Below are 18,532 nucleotides of genomic sequence, written 5' to 3'. Positions count from 1 at the left end.
ACATTACGTAAAACCGTTTAGGATTTATTGTTAACAATCAAATTTCCGCCTAGACAAAACTCTGTAAAGAGCGGAACAAATTGGTCTAGGTTATGTAAGTTTATTACGTGGAAAATGCAATCCTATTAAATACCCTTGCATTCTTTGCCCGCATCCCAGAGGACAGTAACGCTGCGCTCGGGGGCAGCCTAGGCACCTATGCTCTTCCATTTGTTGAAGCTGGTGCACTGTGCAGCTTTTTCTGCAAACGGGCAGGCGTCCATATGCTCCTCCAGGTTTTCCTCTGCACGAGGGTCTGGCAGCCCACATTGCGGCAGGGGACAGGCTTCTTTGGCATGTTTCCGTATGCCACTGCCGCAAATCAAGCTTTTCTCTCCAGGGGCACTCTTCACAGTACAATGACGGCAACTTCCCCACTAGACTGTTGACCATCAGAACTGTTCTTATATCCTCAAGGGCAAGTTCTTATCCGTCTAGGGGACAGTTACCAAACTGCTGTAAGTGCATCTCCACACAACTTCTGAAGAAGAAGTGCCCCTGACGGCAACACACCGCGTCTCCTAAGAAGAACTGACTAAAATATAAAAAAAAATCAAAATATGACAAAATTGATTTAGCTTATTTAATATAATTCATATATGGCGGACAGTGGCCGCATAAACAACTGCAATCCGTTTTTCGTTTAAGGTGAAAGTCATGTCATGAATATTATCACGGAGATAAAAATGCCCTTTCAAGACAGACTCTTCTCTCAGTACAGTGTTGTGGTAATCATCAGTGTAGTCATGTTCTAGCTCCTCAGCACTTGCTGACGTGACTTTGAGGAGATAGTCGTACATTCTATCACCTTCAGCCTCAATGGCAACAGTGCTGCCGCACGCAGCCAGATCTGCCGTGTGTGATGCTGTATCATGATCAAGAGCAGGCTGCTCTGTGGCTTGACGAGTGATAGCAACTGAACCATCTCTAGGGATAGTCACTTCTTTCCACTCATCAAGCCATGCCTTATTGTTACATGAATCTTCATCTTTCACAATGCAGCTCACACAGTAGCATGTCCGATGCCGTACTAGGACCTTCTCTTGCTGGGGAAGTGTCTTGACACAGTGCCATTTTCTTATGCCCTTTGCTTCCTTGATTTTTCGCCCATCAAGGTTCCTGGAGACTGCACCCTCTCCTTTTGCCGGAACATAAAAGAAAACACGGTGCGTCAGCTGGATAGCCGTCCTACGAGCAGCATAGCTAGTTGCTGCTGGCTCTGTAAACTTTTCAACCAGATAAGCATACATGTCCTTGCAGAATTGATTTTAGCTTTTCTGCGTAGGACGGCTTGGCTGGTTTTCTGCTTTACATGAGAGCCAGCAGCATCTTGCTCTCCTTTAGCATGGGAGGTTTCGAAAAAGCTTCTTTGGACCGGATATCCAAAATCTGCCAGAGAACATGACAAATCTCCAATGCAGTGTCGTGACTTATATTGTGCTGCGCACCCATCTGTAAATTCATGCAAGAGCTCAATGCTATAGCCCACATCGTTGACGAGCAGACTTCTCAGATAATTGAACTTATCGACGGTGGCCAGGCAAGGATTGGAATGGATGCTACTCTCGAATCCATCCCAAAACTCCTGCCACTCACCGACAAAGCAAAGTTTCCTCCACCAAAGTTTCTCCCAGCAAAGTTCTTTAGCCTCAGCTTAGGCAATCGGGCTCTTGTCTCTTGGCCTTGCGCACTGCTCACGGCGGCTTCACTCTCAATCTCACTTGCTACGCTGTTTTGGCGGCTCGTCCGTTCGGCTGCCTCGAGCGCCAATATCTTTTCTCTTATGGTCGTTTTTATCTTTCCTGCGTTCACCGTCTGTTCTTCTACATCTTCTTCGGTGAATACATCATCTCTGGACATCAACTCGAGCACTTCATCGTCGAGGGTCTTGAGGATCTGTAGCCGGTTTCCCAGTACTTCGACCGCACTCTTTTCCTCGCACCCCTCAGCCATTAACCTCGTCACGAAGGCTCTGTGTCCCGCTATGGTTTTCCTCTTTGATTCTACAGTCGCCATTCTCCTATCCGGCTCGATCGGACCAAATGTCGTGGAAATTCGTTTCCCTGTGCAATCAATTTCCTTCGGTACCTTTTTGCGTTTGCGTTTACTAGCACTTCATGCTACGTACAATCAATAAAACTCTCAACGGTCAACGTTTTACAATTCAGACTTGAATAAACAGCCAAAGGTCATACTCAAACACATTTGTTGACCCTTTAACTCATTTCAAACTTCCAGGTGTCTTTACCGGTCTTCTTATACCTTATACAAGAAAAAAAACAAATCATTATGTGAATTGCAGTAAAATTATCCTATCGACAAGTGAAAAAAACATTTAATTCATTGACTCTGTAGCTTCTCGAGGTTGAGCATCCATCCTGGATGTCATTTTCATTGACTGGAACGCCGAGATGCAAAAACTGATAGTCATTCTCGTACGTTAGAAATTCAAATCAAAACAATTTCGCTTTTGAGCGCAAAATCTCTGATGAATAAATGCAGCTGGTATGCAACTACTATTTGACTTTGTTGATGACCTACGAAGCTAGAGTTATTTCTTTGACATTTAGAGGCTAGCTTGTGATTTCAATGATTTTAAATGCATGGCCGCTATTTCAAGGGATAATTAGCCAACACTTGCATTTGTAGCAGCTTCTGGAAGATTTTTAATAGGACCAATTACAATGGTTTTAAACGGACCCTTAAGATACAAAGAGTTACATACCCAAACAACAAAAACGTAACAAAAAATTAGGCGGGCTGTAACCCGCCTAATTACAAATAAACGGAAGAGGAATGAACCCCGTTCTCTGCATTTTCGGCAATCTATGTTCGGGCATTATCTTCTGGTATGTCCGAAATCAAAGCACTTCATCCCGTATAACTGTTGGTTGGAGTGGATGATTCGGCACCATTCGTCCTTGATCTTGAGGGAATAGGGGATCAATGCGTTGTTCGACACCATCTTCACCAGCCTATTCTCGTTCTCCAGGCACTCTAGTTCGTGCCCGATCTTGTATTTAAGTCTTATTATCTCGCGTCTTATCTCTCCGTCATTTTTGAAGGTCTCAATCACTTTCTCGTCTACATAGGCCCTGAGGCCCATAATTGAGACGCTGGTGTAGTAGCCTCGAGGCGGGTGACAAGAGATGTGTTGTGATTCGATATTGAAGCCTTCTTTGATGAGCCGTTCCACGAGCGATTCCTCTTTCAACTCCACCAAATACTCCCCCGCTCTTAATTCCTGAACCACATTGTTGTCACAGTGCACCTCGGTCAAAATCTATCAGAAACCATCTGGGTACGAAATTGTCGTTTTTGCGACGAAGAAAAAGAAAAGTGCCCAATTTATGACTTCGGGATTCCACAGGAATCCCTCGTAAATATCTGTGCCGCCAATAAACTGTCGAACATCTCGGAGATTAGGGGTAGTGGGAAGTCTCGCCTAGTGACTGCATTGAGTTTGCGGAACCATCAGGTTTAGCAACTAAAACCACAGGTGATGCCCAAGCACTAGTTGATGGTTGTATGATATTGTTCCGTAACCTTTTTGTAACCTGCTTATCGATTTCCTTTCTTTGCTCAGGTGTGGTCTTATAAGACCTCTGCCTCACAGGTGAGGCATCCCCTGTGTCTATGATGCGTTCAATAATTGAGTATCTTCCTAATTGTTCAACTGATGATGCTAAACAGTCTGTCTGGAAGGTGTGACGGGTCAAAGGTTGAACCTGAAGTTGCGCGACCTGACTGAAAGGTCATATCCTCTGGGAACTCGATTGTTTTAGTTTGGTTGTCTAGTTTTGAAAAAAGGCAACTCTAGTGTTCTCATACATTTCAATCCCTTCTGATGTAGGATTAGGCAGACGAATAGGTACCATATTTCCTTCTGAAACAGTGACTTATCTGTAGCACCTTTGATTGAAAACATATAAGGGAGATCCTCTCTCCGTTCAATAAGGACGTTCAATAACCTTTTTCCTCTAACGTGTTGTACCAAGAAAGAGCCTTTCCCCTAAGAGTTAAGTGGTAAAGCCGAGGCTTGTCTGGCGTCATTCCAATTACAAAAGGTTGCAAGCTGATGGAAAATTGTCAAAAATTTATCATGTTTTTTCTTCCTCGCCTCCCGAAAGTATAGGAAATAAAGGCTTTTTAGCGCTACATTTTCTGTGGCTAGACCCGCGATACTAGCGTCGTGGGCTCTCTGTAAGTTTTGAAAACGATGGTTAACATTGGTGTGTAACGCCTCTATTTTTACCACGAACTCATCCATTTTTTCCTTTTTGAACATACCCAATTGCTAAGCTCTGCCTTAATCAAAGTTGCCCAAAACGAAATGGAAAATTGCCCAAAACAAAGAAAATATACAAAAAGAAGTTCCTAACGGTGTGTGAAATGCTCGGTATTCCAATAACCTTGTTTTTGAAGAAGTCCGGGATCTCCAACCTCTGTAAAGAGACTACTGGAGAGTGTAGTGGAGACGGTACCAGGCTTTTAATTTCGATCATTTCATGCTCGGCTCACCCCCCCCCCCCCCCCTATTTATATGTTCCTATGACGGCACCCCTCAGATAGTCCAACACCGACAGTCATAGAAAGCTTTTAGACTTGTTTTGATAAGGGCTTAGCCAGTGGGCGTCCAAGGGAAGACCTACCCCAATGGGTGTGTCGGTCAAAGTCTTGAACCGTACTAAAAACCTAATTCTACCCACGGCTAGGTCTGAAGCCCTTTTTTCCTTCCTTTCTTTAAGAAGTACGAAACGAGAATTGGCCAATTTCGGTTCTCAAGTACCACATGAAAAGGGACGCGCCACTCCCACTATCCACTTTGTCAAGGGTAATTTTCCCATTCTCTACTATCCCGTTTTAGAGGAACTTTAGCCGAATGGTTAAAGTTTGTCAAGATAAATTATTTAACCAAAAGAAAACCCTTTTAGAGTTAACAAAACATGCTGTCCATTAACTTCAGGAAGGTCGGCGACTTACTAAACTATAATAATTTAAGGTTATCCAAGATAACGTTATCCTCTATTGCGTTACTTTCCTCCGTCACAGAAGACTCCACTGTCCTCTAATATCATCAGACCAAAGCTATAACTTCTACAGGCAATGGCTTCTCAGACATCCAAATTTGGTTGGTTTACTGGTAGTGAAAGACTGTTATAGAGAACGTGTCACCTCCTCGCGCAGGCCCACGAGGCGAAGGGGCTCATAAACCACGACGACAACCGATTATAAACACAACAATTTATTCCGATGCTTGAATAACACACTTATTAACTTCCGGAACCTGGCAGCTCCTTCTACAATGTAGCTTTCTAGCGGTTTTCTACAATAAAATTACAGCTATAAGTGCGAATAACAAACGACATAAGAATCGAGAAAATGAAAAACTCACCAAGCTGTCGGCCATTACAAACTCTGACTTTCTGACTTGTACAAACTTGTTTAGTCATGTGACACCGATATAATTACCACAGGTATACCGCGCGTCGGTAGCCACACCGGCCCCTAAATATAAACTACCTGAAAGTTTTTATTTACACTTAATCAAGCGGCAACCGACGATATCTCCGTTACTTTACATTACGCAGTTCACTCTCTAGTTATCCATCTCCAATTTACAGAGACGCGTCACCGGTCGCGTAAGTATAGTGCTGCTCACTTGAACATCTCCTCGCCTCCGTCTTTTCGCTCGCGTCGCGACAGTAGATACCGTCTTCACCATGGCGCTGCGCACACGGCCATCACTACTTGGTAGGACTTCCATCACACGTGCAAGTGGCCATTCGCCTCTCCGAAAGTTCTCATCAGCCAAAAGAACTACATCACCTTCCTTGAGGTTTTCTCTGACAGTAGTCCACTTCGTTCTCTCCATCAGCGTTGGGAGATATTCACTTGTCCACCGACGCCAAAATCTGTTGCTCAGATATTGGGCTTGTCTCCAGGCTCGCCTACAATACATATCTTCCTTTCCAAATACGCCTGGTGGCACACTAGGCGTTGGTCTCAAGTGAAGCAAATGGTTGGGAGTTAAGGGCATCTCATCCTCGATATCATCACTGTTACGTGTCAGTGGTCTGCTATTGATGATGTTCACGGTCTCCGCCATTACCGTGAGAAGCACCTCATCGGAAACTATTTGTTCATTCAACAGCGACTTCAACACACGCTTGGTAGTCTGTACCATCCTTTCCCATGCACCACCCATGTGGCTTGCCGCAGGTGGGATAAAGCTCCACTTAATCCGCCTTTGGATACAAAACCTGTTGATCCTCTCGAGATCCCATTCTCCGAGGGCTTGCTTTAGCTCCTTATCTGCCTTCGTAAAATTTGTACCATTATCACTATGGATCTCTTTAGGATATCCTCTAAGACTGATAAACCGTCGCAGGGCGTTAATCATGGAGTCCGTGTCCATTGAATGCGTTATCTCAACATGCACAGCTCTCATGCTGAGGCACGAAAACAAACATCCATACCTCTTAACCTTTGACCTTCCGACCTTGACCTCCATTGGGCCAAAGTAATCGACCCCTACGTAAGTGAAGGGTGGCTCCTCAGCTGCAACTCGCATAGCCGGAAGGTCTGCCATGAATTGCTCCATTGGCTTTGCTCTTCTTCTCTGACACTTAAGACACTTGCCAATCACTCGACGAACTGCAGATCGTCCCTTTATTACCCAATACTCGTTTCTCAGAGACGACAAAACTGACTCTTGACCCATATGTCCAACACCCTGATGATGATCCATAATAATCAGGTCTGTAACATGATTCTTGTAGGGTAGTATTATAGGATGTCGCAACTCGTAGTCAACCTGTGCCTTCCCGATCCGTCCTCCGACACGTATCAGTCCGTTTTCTTTCTGCGGACATAACTTACTGATTGACTTGTCAGATTTCTCATGCAATCTCTCGTCAGGGAATTCTTCTCGTTGAACATGCCGCAGAATTATGCACTCTGCCTCTTGCAACTCCTCAACCGTCATTAATCCTCCGACGTCCCTCTTCTCATGCTCACCTTGGGCTTCCTTGCGTTGCAACACCTTACTCCTTAAGAATTGCTTGTATCGCAATAACCAGGCGATCGATAACTTCAACTTCTGCCACGAAGAGTGGTACATGATGATGTTATTAATAACATTTCTCCGTTTCTCCTCACATGTCACATACACTTGCGCTTCCTTTCTGACTTCTGGGTCATCGTCCGTAATCTCGGGGATTGTGATCACCTTAGGCCAGTCTGCATCGTCCTCCAATAGGAAGCTCGGTCCCTTCAGCCACCGATCGTTCCTGATTAGAGTGTCCATCTTGAGTCCCTTTGAGCCATCATCAGCTGGGTTGTCATCCCTATTCACATACCGCCATTCTCCAGCATTGGAACCATCATGTATAATTGTCAAACGATTGGACTCAAAGGTGTGAAACCTCTTCGTTTCATTGTTAATGCACTTAAGCACCGACATTGAATCAGTCCAGTAGTTCACTTTGTTTACCTTAAGATCCAGCTCTTCCCGGATAATCTTACTCAACTTTACCGAAATAACAGCAGCGGTTAGTTCTAGTCTTGGAATAGAGATCTCTCGCAGGGGAGCTAGTCGTGCCTTCCCCATGACAAATGAGCAATGTTTACGACCCTCTACATCTTCTAGTCGTAAGTAAGCCACCGCTGAATAACCTTGCCTTGATGCATCCGAGAACACATGTAGTTGAGCGTCTTTGAGTTCCTTGAAATCTTTCGGCTTAAAACATCGATCAACCTTCACCTCTTCTAGCTTGGGAAGATCTTCCACCCACCGCATCCACTGGGCAGAATCATCTGGGTTCATGGGATCATCCCATCCAACTTGCTTTCTGGTCAACACTTGTAGAAGCAGCTTTCCTTTCATGGTATAGGGTGCAATAAATCCAAGAGGATCAAACAGAGAGTAGACAATTGATAATACACTCCGCTTGGTTGCAGGTTTCTCCTTTGCACGTCTGTTGCTGTCCGCAACATCCCATACAAATTGATCATCTTCCACATTCCACTTCAAACCGAGTGTCGAAGTCGTCGGCCGCTCTAACTCGTTCAACATTGACTTGGCTCGTTGCTTCTCTGGTACCGATGCAATCACATCCTTGTCGTTACTGCACCACTTGGTCAAGTTGAACCCTCCCTTGTCCAACACTTCTCTGATATCACTTACAAGTTTAACTGCATTCTCAGTCGTATTCGTAGACTTCATAAGATCATCCACATACATATTTCTAACTATTGCGTCAGACACTTCCGGGTTGGTGTTATCCTTAAGTTCTATTGTCTTCTTCAAACAATAGTTCACTACACTTGGTGACGATGTCGCACCGAACAAGTGTTTCACCATCCTGTACTCCTCCAACTCTCCAGATAAATCAGAGTTGGGCCACCATAAAAACCTTAATGCATCACAGTCCTTTGGATTCACCCGTACCTGATGAAACATTGACTCCACATTCGCGACTAATCCGATCTTCTCCTCCCGAAAACGACTTAATACTGCAACAAGATTGTTTGTCAAGTCCGGTCCTTGTAACAATTGTTCATTTAACGAAGTTCCTCCATACTTTGCTGCACAGTCAAAAACAATTCGCACTTTATCCTTCTTCAATGGGTGTGTCACTGGGTGGTGGCTTAAGTACCACAACCGCCCATCACTTCGCGCCAACTCTTCAGCCGGTACCTTCTCTGCATGACCTCGCTCGATGTAATCATTCATTGTCTCCTTATACTTATCAAACAGAACACCGTCTCTAAGAAATCTCTTCTTCAGAAGACCGCACCTTCTTTCCGCCATAATCTTGTTATATGGTAAATAAGGCGGGTCTCTCCTCCAAGGAAGTGCTACCTGATAGTGCCCGTCGACTATCTCTAGTGTATCTTCCATTATCTCTAGTGCACGCTTATTTTCAATAGAAGGACAGACGTTTGAACTGACAACTGAATCCGCAAAGTCAGTTTGCCAGAGTCTTTCTAATTGTTGCTGCAATACCTCTTTATCAATCTCCTTCTCTATTTCTAAATCCGCAGTCTTGAGCTTAGCAGTTCTAGAGACATTGTCCTTAAACGAACAATGCTGTGGTGTACCTGTACCATCATGCTCAGCAAGCTTGGTATCTTCCGGGTGGGTATGTGCTACAAGACATGATTCCTCATTATAAAGTTCTTCAGGAAATTGCTTATTCGCTACATTAATAAGGTTAACCGAGCACTGGTCACTGTCCCTTTTTCCGCACATGGGACCCATCACCGTCCATCCAAGAGAATATCTCACACCGACCGGTTCTCCATCGTTACCAGCCTTGTATTCTAGTGGTACAAACAGCAATGGATTTTCCTTAAGTCCAATAATGAGTCCAACTTCTGACGCACCGCATTCTTGCAAGTTAATGCTCCTCAAATGAGTAAATTGTTCAACATCTTCCCTCCTTGGTATACAACTAGAAGATACAGGAATTTCCTTCACTGTCCTGACATTTAACAACTCACTTTCTACCATTCCATCTTGTGACATTACTACGAGATCAACCATGTGACCTTTGAGTTTCCTCGTTCCCGTTACACCAGCTAGTTCAAAGTTCATGGCAATGCCATCACATCCAAGGTCAGTAAACAATTGTTCCTTACACAATGACACTTCACTGCCACTATCTAGCAATGCATAAGTCTCCAATACCCTGTCATCTCCTTTCACCTTGACCTTGACCGGAATGACACCCAGGCACACTCTGCGCTCACCGGCCCCAGTTGCGACAGAAACTGAGGCTACACTTGTACTACCCGCATTAACACCTGTTGTTTCTGGTGCCGATGCGTTAGGTCTAGCTTGTCCGGGTGACTTGTCAATCTTGTTGTCAACCGTATTATCCTTTCTTTCTTGCACCGAAAAATGTAGTAAAGTATGGTGTTCTTTACCACAACCCTTCACTTGGCACTTAAAGGTTGTCTTAGGACATGTGTCCCTAAAATGCCCTCCACTTAAACACTTAACACATAATCTATTAGACAAGACTAATTTGTTTCTCTCTTCACTGTTCAGTTCCTTAAACTGTGCACACTTCCATAATCCATGAGGTCCAGAACAAATCACACACTTCCAGCTTGCATTCCCCTGTCCCCTCTGTTGTCTCTGTTCACTATTCTGGGGTGGGGTCACTCCAGTTGCCATGCTTGACCTAGGGGTTTGTTTCTTATCACTGTTATTCCCTTTCTTACCCCTCTGAGAGCTGGCAGACACAAGATCTTCCCCAAACTCATTGTTCACAAGTTTGGCTCTTTCCTTGATAAACTTCAAGAAATCCGAAAAATTAGGCCTTGACCCTGATTCAATAATCCTGCCCGCACGTTCGGTCCATTTTCCCTTCATGAAATATGGTAGCTTGTTGTTTAGTTCTCTAAGAGTACTTGTGTAATTTAATTCACTAACATAATCGCTTCCCATGCCTGACAATGTGCGGTGAGCTACTTCAAGGTGTCTAGAAAATTCCAATAAAGCTGGCCCTCCACCGTTCCGCAATGGCGGGAGGTCTTGTAACCTTTTCAGGTGTGCCTTAGCAATAATGTGCGGAAGTCCAAAATTCTCCTTCAAGGTGTTCTTTGCTGTATTATAGCCCTCCGAAGTAGGCAAGTTCACACAACTTTCAATTGCATCCCTTGCCTTGCCTGTGCAATGTTGTATTAAGTACTGTAATTTCCTAGAATTATCACTAGTTAGGCTCTCGAGGCATGTCTCAAAGTTATGCATAAATGAAACATAGTTTATGGGATTACCGTCAAAGTGCATGTATTCAATCCTTGGGGTACTCATTGCCTGAGACAGTACTCTAGCCACATGTTCTCCACTATCAAATAATCCATTGTTGCTGTTAGTTGATGGTTGTGAGCCAGGTAAATTCAACCCAGCTTGGGCTTCCTTTGTTCCATTATTCAGCATAGTTTCTTCACCACCCCGCACATGGCTACTAATCTCCCGATTCACCCTTTCACTCTCATGACTCTTGTCAACACTTAACTCCGATGATAAACAAACAGACACACAGGATTCCTTTAATCCAGCACTAGACGATACCTTGTTATTATTTCCAATACAAGGCTCCACCATTAGCTCCTCATTAACAACAATTTCCTCTGTTAATTTCACAGTAGGGTTTGTACTCACATTTCCAATAGGTGCATGCTGCTCAATTTTGTTTTCAGATTGAGCCTTGAAAACATCACATACATCCTCTGACACAGCAGACTTATTACTCTGATCCACATTCAAGTCTTCCCTTTCCTTCTTATAAATCATGTAGCTTGTTTGAGCCTTTTCACATTTTACTTCAGCTTCCAAAAGTTCATGAGCATATTTTAACTCATCAAATTTTCTATTGAGCTGCTGTTTTTTCCGTAAATGTCCCAGATCTAATTTACTCAATGCTGCTCTCTCCTCTAAGGCAGCAACACTCTTAACACTTGATCTTGAATATCTTGAACTATGTCTACTAGAAACATGTGATCTGCTTTCTCTATCACTCACCCTTGACTTCGTGTGTCTCTCAGAAACCTGAGATCCACTTTCAATATCCTGCATATCCTGTTCGTCAACAGCAGAGTAAAGTTCGAGTTTCAGCGTGAGTTCCATGTCATAAACTCTTTGGGCCTCCATTTTCTCTTCCCCTTCATCCATTAAGTCCATAAGATCGGAGTGAACACGCACGAATTTCACCCACGTGTTGTGGTAAGACTGAAGTTTGCGGCTAACTTCATTCTTGTTTCCCTTGTACATCAATTCTTCGATTTCCTTTCAAAACCTTCTCAAACTGCCGAGGCAACCCGACCTCGAACGCTTTAAACTGACAATCCTCTCTTCCACGTCTTCTCCTCGATTTCTTCGAGTATTATACCTCCTCGATCGAGCTCCTAAACCTGCAGGACAAGACCGAGCTGACATTGCGAAATCCGTATTCGCTCCACTCGTAACCGAAACGTTCACACAATAAAATCCAATATTCACTCTTGTTATGGCCACAATCACGCCACAAATCCTTCTGTATCACCGTAAATACTTCCTTCTCGTCGAACTAGCTCCAAATCCTCAGACTAGCTTGACCACTTGACTCTAAAGCTTGAAAACTGTCACCTCCTCGCGCAGGCCCGCGAGGCGATGGGGCTCATAAACCACGACGACAACCGATTATAAACACAACAATTTATTCCGATGCTTGAATAACACACTTATTAACTTCCGGAACCTGGCAGCTCCTTCTACAATGTAGCTTTCTAGCGGTTTTCTACAATAAAATTACAGCTATAAGTGCGAATAACAAACGACATAAGAATCGAGAAAATGAAAAACTCACCAAGCTGTCGGCCATTACAAACTCTGACTTTCTGACTTGTACAAACTTGTTTAGTCATGTGACACCGATATAATTACCACAGGTATACCGCGCGTCGGTAGCCACAGAACGTTTCCTTCCTTCATAGAGTTTATAAATGCAGCAACTGTTCTAAAGATGCTGCTCGGAGAAAGTACAGGAACAGTTCTTATCGAGTCATTCCATAAATTCCCGTAATACGTAACGCAATGAAAAAAAAAAAACGATTACTGTGAAAATGAAAAAAATAGATGTAGGGCAACATGGCATACACAATTAGTATGTTAAGCCTTGAAATTAGGCATATAGAATAAGGAAAAAAATAAGCTATGTGAGGTAAATAAAGCAACTCAAATCTGACCGTAGCATTAGCTACAGTCTGGATCTGCCCCTTTGGGTATAACTGGAAAGACTGTGGCTGGTTCTTTTGGCCCCGCAAGCCCCTTCTCTCCAAGTTCATTTGACTAATATACACTAGGTAATAACAGGTCATCCGCTTTTATTAAAAAAAAAACACAGACCTAACTTATATTCAGGCTTATTTACTATACTTAAATTTCCGACATAAATGTCAAAGTTAACAAGAAAAGCAGTTGACGCTTCGCACAAACAAAAAACTTCCCCGTTTTACTGGCTTCATAGGCATGTATTGCACAAGACTCAGTTTGTTAAAATCGGGGTGAACTTGCGGGGGGCGGGGGGGCATATCGGTTTTATTGTTTAGATGGAGATAACATAGGATTTCAAAGAAGTAATTTCTTGGTAAGGGTTTGCAATCTCGTGTTGAAAGAGAAATGGATCGTCCTTGCTCCAATAATGAAGCATTGTTGGTGAACGCACGATGCCCATCATAACCAAAATCCCCAGGAAAGCCTTGAATTCGTCGAGCGTTTATTCCTTCATCATTCCATTGTTTTCAAACCAGTCCGGATCCTGTCTCCCATCATTTCCCTTTTCGGTATTTACTTGGGCCGCATACGAGTTCGTTTGATTGACGATCTATTCCGTCAATTCGGGGGTGAAAAACACTTGAAAATAACAGGGTTAAAAGTCGTTATTTGGCCGATACTTTGGTCCGATAAATCGGTTTGTCGATTGCAGTGGCAAGTCAGGGGTGACAGACAAAAAGGAAATCAACCCTAAAAAAACATCACTGTCTTTCCAGGTCAACCATTTTTGGTTGTCCACAAAGTCAGGGAATCCAATCGTCCCGCCTTGTCTCACTACTCTGCTCTCATCGGCCTCATGTGACACGTATCTTGTAAGGGTGCCGCCATGCTCTAATGAGCGAAGAGTGATGCTTAGAAACAAACAAAACACTTAAATCTATGTTTGGAATTTTTTTCGGTAAAAGGGGTTGTTTTGTACCATATTCTTTTTTTCTTTCTTGTTTTAACGTTATTATTCAGAATTTACATAGTCAGTAGAAACGAAAAAAAAAAGATATAACGCAGTAGTTTTGTATTTTTTTTATGTCCTAGTAGTATTGCACTATTCAAATGGTATTTTTGTTTATATGTTTTTCGGATAGGGAAAGGGGGCTCCAAATTTCTTGTTCGAGGGGGTGCGCTTAATGACGGAGGGTGCTTATTGGAATTATTACGGTAAGCAAACCCTGGTCAAGTCTTTTTTTATTTTATTTTCTTTGATACTCCAATTCTATTTTTTTTTCCTTTTTCTCAAGAGATAAATATAAACTTTCGGCATTTTGTAGAAGAAAATGCAATTTTAGAGAATAAATTGTTTTTAGAGAATAAATTAAAGAAATGAAAAAGTTATTAAGAAATATGTAGTTTTCCAAGAACATAAAAAATTAGCCATTTCTCGCGGTATCAAAATTTTACAAATCAGATGCGTGAAGTTTTAAAAAATAGTAATGTTAAAATATTTCTGCAAAAAATATGATGTTAGATTTGAACAGCAGCTTCTCCGACACGTTTTGCTGTTCTAGGTCACGTGATCATGGGAGGGGTCGGATGACGTCATAACTTGTGTCATTATGTTGAAAGCTCCAAGAGATTTGACAAAAAGCACAGGCTTTTATGAAACAAACAAATTTCCCTAGTAACGGCACTGTTACTACTTTTAGCAAGAATATGCCCTCTAATACGTTATTAAAAAACATTACGTAAAACCGTTTAGTTCTTATTGTTAACAATCAAATTTCCGCCTAGACAAAACGCTGTAAAGAGCGGAACAAATTGGTCTAGGTTATGTAAGTTTATTACGTGGAAAATGCAATCCTATTAAATACCGTTGCATTCTTTGCCCGCATCCCAGAGGACAGTAACGCTGCGCTCGGGGGCAGCCTAGGCACCTATGCTCTTCCATTTGTTGAAGCTGGTGCACTGTGCAGCTTTTTTCTGCAAACGGGCAGGCGTCCATATGCTCCTCCAGGTTTTCTTCTGCACGAGGGTCTGGCAGCCCACTTTGCGGCAGGGGACAGGCTTCTTTGGCATGTTTCCGTATGCCACTGCCGCAAATCAAGCTTTTCTCTCCAGGGGCACTCTTCACAGTACAATGACGGCAACTTCCCCACTAGACTGTTGACCATCAGAACTGTCCTTATATCCTCAAGGGCAAGTTCTTATCCGTCTAGGGGACAGTTACCAAACTGCTGTAAGTGCATCTCCACACAACTTCTGAAGAAGAAGTGCCCCTGACGGCAACACACCGCGTCTCCTAAGAAGAACTGACTAAAATATAAAAAAAAATCAAAATATGACAAAATTGATTTAGCTTATTTAATATAATTCATATATGGCGGACAGTGGCCGCATAAACAACTGCAATCCGTTTTTCGTTTAAGGTGAAAGTCATGTCATGAATATTATCACGGAGATAAAAATGCCCTTTCAAGACAGACTCTTCTCTCAGTACAGTGTTGTGGTAATCATCAGTGTAGTCGTGTTCTAGCTCCTCAGCACTTGCTGACGTGACTTTGAGGAGATAGTCGTACATTCTATCACCTTCAGCCTCAATGGCAACAGTGCTGCCGCACGCAGCCAGATCTGCCGTGTGTGATGCTGTATCATGATCAAGAGCAGGCTGCTCTGTGGCTTGACGAGTGATAACAACTGAACCATCTCTAGGGATAGTCACTTCTTTCCACTCATCAAGCCATGCCTTATTGGTACATGAATCTTCATCTTTCACAATGCAGCTCACACAGCAGTAGCATGTCCGATGCCGTACTAGGACCTTCTCTTGCTGGGGAAGTGTCTTGACACAGTGCCATTTTCTTATGCCCTTTGCTTCCTTGAACTTTCGCCCATCACGGTTCCTGGAGACTGCACCCTCTCCTTTTGCCGGAACATAAAAGAAAACACGGCGCGTCAGCTGGGTAGCCGTTCTACGAGCAGCATAGCTAGTTGCTGCTGGCTCTGTAAACTTTGCAACCAGATAAGCATACATGTCTTTTGCAGAATTGATTTTAGCTTTTCTGCGTAGGACGGCTTGGCTGGTTTTCTGCTTTACATGAGAGCCAGCAGCATCTTGCTCTCCTTTAGCATGGGAGGTTTCGAAAAAGCTTCTTTGGACCGGATATCCAAAATCTGCCAGAGAACATGACAAATCTCCAATGCAGTGTCGTGACTTATATTGTGCTGCGCACCCATCTGTAAATTCATGCAAGAGCTCAATGCTATAGCCAACATCGTTGACCAGGTAATCATGAATAAGCTCTTGGGCTTTGTGCACACTGTCATGGTCTTGCGTCGGATCATCGGAAACCACAAACAAGTGCTCTTTGATCAAGTGTGGCTCAGCCTCTGTGCTTGTGATCCCGTCTGTACTTTCAACACCATGGCGATGTAAGATGGTAACATGTAGAGAAGCCTTGGCTACGTCAAAGAACTCTGATTGGATCTCATCTTGCTGGCGACACACATACCCCTCAGAATAGTCGTTAATGCACACGACATGGCCAAGTGGCAAGTGTTCCAAAAGATTATCAAGTTGCTCACGTTGCCATTTAGCCATGAACGAATGCAGGGGATAGGCTTCCAAAAGCTTTTTGAAATATGTAAACATTTCTGAGGGTGGTGTTTCTTTGGGGACCAAGGCTATCTTCTTTTTCTCTTGACCATTGGCAAGGAATTTTCCAGTGGGTAGGTACTCGTACCTAGACCAACAAACACTTCCTTCATTGCTAGACTCCTCTGGAAGTAGTTTTATTTTCTCCACAGAGCATCTGTTGCAATCTCGCTCCAAGCACTTGATTTTATGGTGCTCTATCCCATATTCCTTTGAGCATAAGGTTGCATCAGCCGCTTCTGTCAACGTTTTGAAAATGGGCGACTCTTCACTCTCGTTTCCCGTCGTCTTGACCACACCCTTTCGAAACTTCATACATGCGTCGAAAAGAATTTTCGTTTCCACGTTTTCTGTCCCTTTCTCTTGCTTGTTTTACAAAGTAAGGTTTTAACATCTCGAATTTGCGTTGCGCTACTTTTACTTCAGGGTGAAGCTTCGCAAATTCCTGGAAAGCCTCCGTTTGGCTCGTTTCGAGAACATGCTTGGGGTGGGTTAAATACTGGTTTTTGCCAACTCTGTTTTTCACAAAGTCACTTTTGTCTCCTGTAGGACGACTAGCCGAACTGGCCCAGAAGCAGTAATTTTTTTCAACGTCTTCTGGGAGCGCATCTCGTCGTGTTTTTCTTTTTACATAAAGCCAGCTTTCTCCTTCTCCCTTTAAAATCTCCTCCCTTGTTTTGATGGCTTTACTGATGCTCTTTTCGTTAAGGCCGACTAACTTTCCTAGGGACTTTTTTTGCTCTCGACTTTTTTATATTACCCAAGGCAAGTGATTTAAGTGCTTTGTAGGCAGCACGTTTTTCGTTCGATCCCGAACGTTTGACGTGTTTCAAACCTTCAGAGATATCAGACGCGAGGGCTTTCAACGTGTTAGTTTCTTTTTCTTCTTCTGGAGTTTTCACTACCCCTTGCCTGGAAAGTATTTTTTTTTTTTGTTCTCGGGCTGTTTATCAAAGTTTCTAGTACTTCGGCTTTTTTCTCGGGAGTTTGCGGAAGTTTATCTTTGACCTTGTCAGTAACACGTTTTTTGGACGTGCGGTTCTTGAATCTCTCCCCAGTGTTCTGCAAAATTTCTTTCTCCTGTCCTTGTTCTTCCTTATTTTCTGGCGGTATCTACGGACCCTTTCCCTTTCCTTTCCCTTCCCCTGTCTTTTCTCTTGCTATTTGTCTTTTTCTTTCAAGTTCTTCTCTGGCGGTAGCTTGTTGTTCTTTGCGTTTCTTCTTTGACGCAGCTTTCTATATTTTTGTTCTTGTTCGTGACTTGCCTTTTGTCTCCTCTCGTCTCGCTTTTCGCCGCTCAATTACTTGAGCTATTTTCTTTTCGCGATTTTTCTCGTAGTAATCTTTGTCTTTCGCCCTTTTTATTTCTTTTTTCTTGAGTGCTGCAGCTTGCTTACGTGAAACAGGATTTTCCATATGAATATTCAAAGGTTAGCTTGTGTATTGTGTTTCTAAACCCCTAGAATTACACGAGCTGACACTCGCTTGGAGTGAGCTAAAAAAAACCTACAAGCTACATTTATTCTGTTCCGTAACAGAAATAAATAAAATTTCTGAAGCTCAAACAAAAATGAGTGTGATATTTCTTGTAATTTCGTAGTGCAAACGATTTTTCTCTCAAAATTAAGAAATCGGAAACGATCGAAACTCTATCTTATCTGCGGTTCACTCTAGCAGCAAGGAATTCTGGTTCCTTGAATTAGTTTTTCTTGGGTTTAAGAACACGAGTCTGAGCCACCCTCTCAGGGTTTCTGCTGTATTGATAAAACTTTGTCGAGTAGACCTCCCTATTTACATTCTCATTCTAAAAATACATGATCAAATAAATAGGTATAAATAAATAGTACAAGATACATTAGGAAAAAAAGAAAAGGTTTTAAAATATAGTTGTCATATAATTTTAATTAAAATTTGGAAATACGACAAAAAACCCAACAAACCCAGTCCAAAGCTGACAACAGAATCCGAGCATTATAGCAATTGTAACCAAAGTGAGTCGTTTGGTACATATACCAACATCAGGTTGTGGAATGACTTTGGTTGTTATTTTTGGTTGTAAATTACTCAAGAAGCATCCATTG

General features: G+C 42.9%; 1 protein-coding gene and 1 pseudogene across 1 annotated transcript; both read right to left on the bottom strand.

Annotated features, from left to right (window-relative positions):
* Positions 1-188: 188 nt before the first annotated feature.
* On the bottom strand, positions 189-17,867 carry LOC116619386 (annotated as a pseudogene).
* LOC116611996 lies at positions 5,288-11,864 on the bottom strand. Its single transcript, XM_048731780.1, has 2 exons — positions 5,435-11,864; positions 5,288-5,365 (listed from the first exon to the last, which is right to left on the bottom strand). The coding sequence occupies exon 1, from the start codon at positions 11,822-11,824 to the stop codon at positions 5,639-5,641; it is 6,186 nt and encodes a 2,061-aa protein (XP_048587737.1). The 5' UTR covers positions 11,825-11,864; the 3' UTR covers positions 5,288-5,365; positions 5,435-5,638.
* Positions 17,868-18,532: the final 665 nt, after the last annotated feature.

This window comes from Nematostella vectensis, chromosome 8 (assembly GCF_932526225.1).
Source record: "Nematostella vectensis chromosome 8, jaNemVect1.1, whole genome shotgun sequence".
Taxonomy (NCBI): domain Eukaryota; kingdom Metazoa; phylum Cnidaria; class Anthozoa; order Actiniaria; family Edwardsiidae; genus Nematostella; species Nematostella vectensis.
The sequence above is the reverse complement of the archived record's forward strand: the minus strand, read 5'-3'. Positions and strand labels throughout refer to the sequence as shown.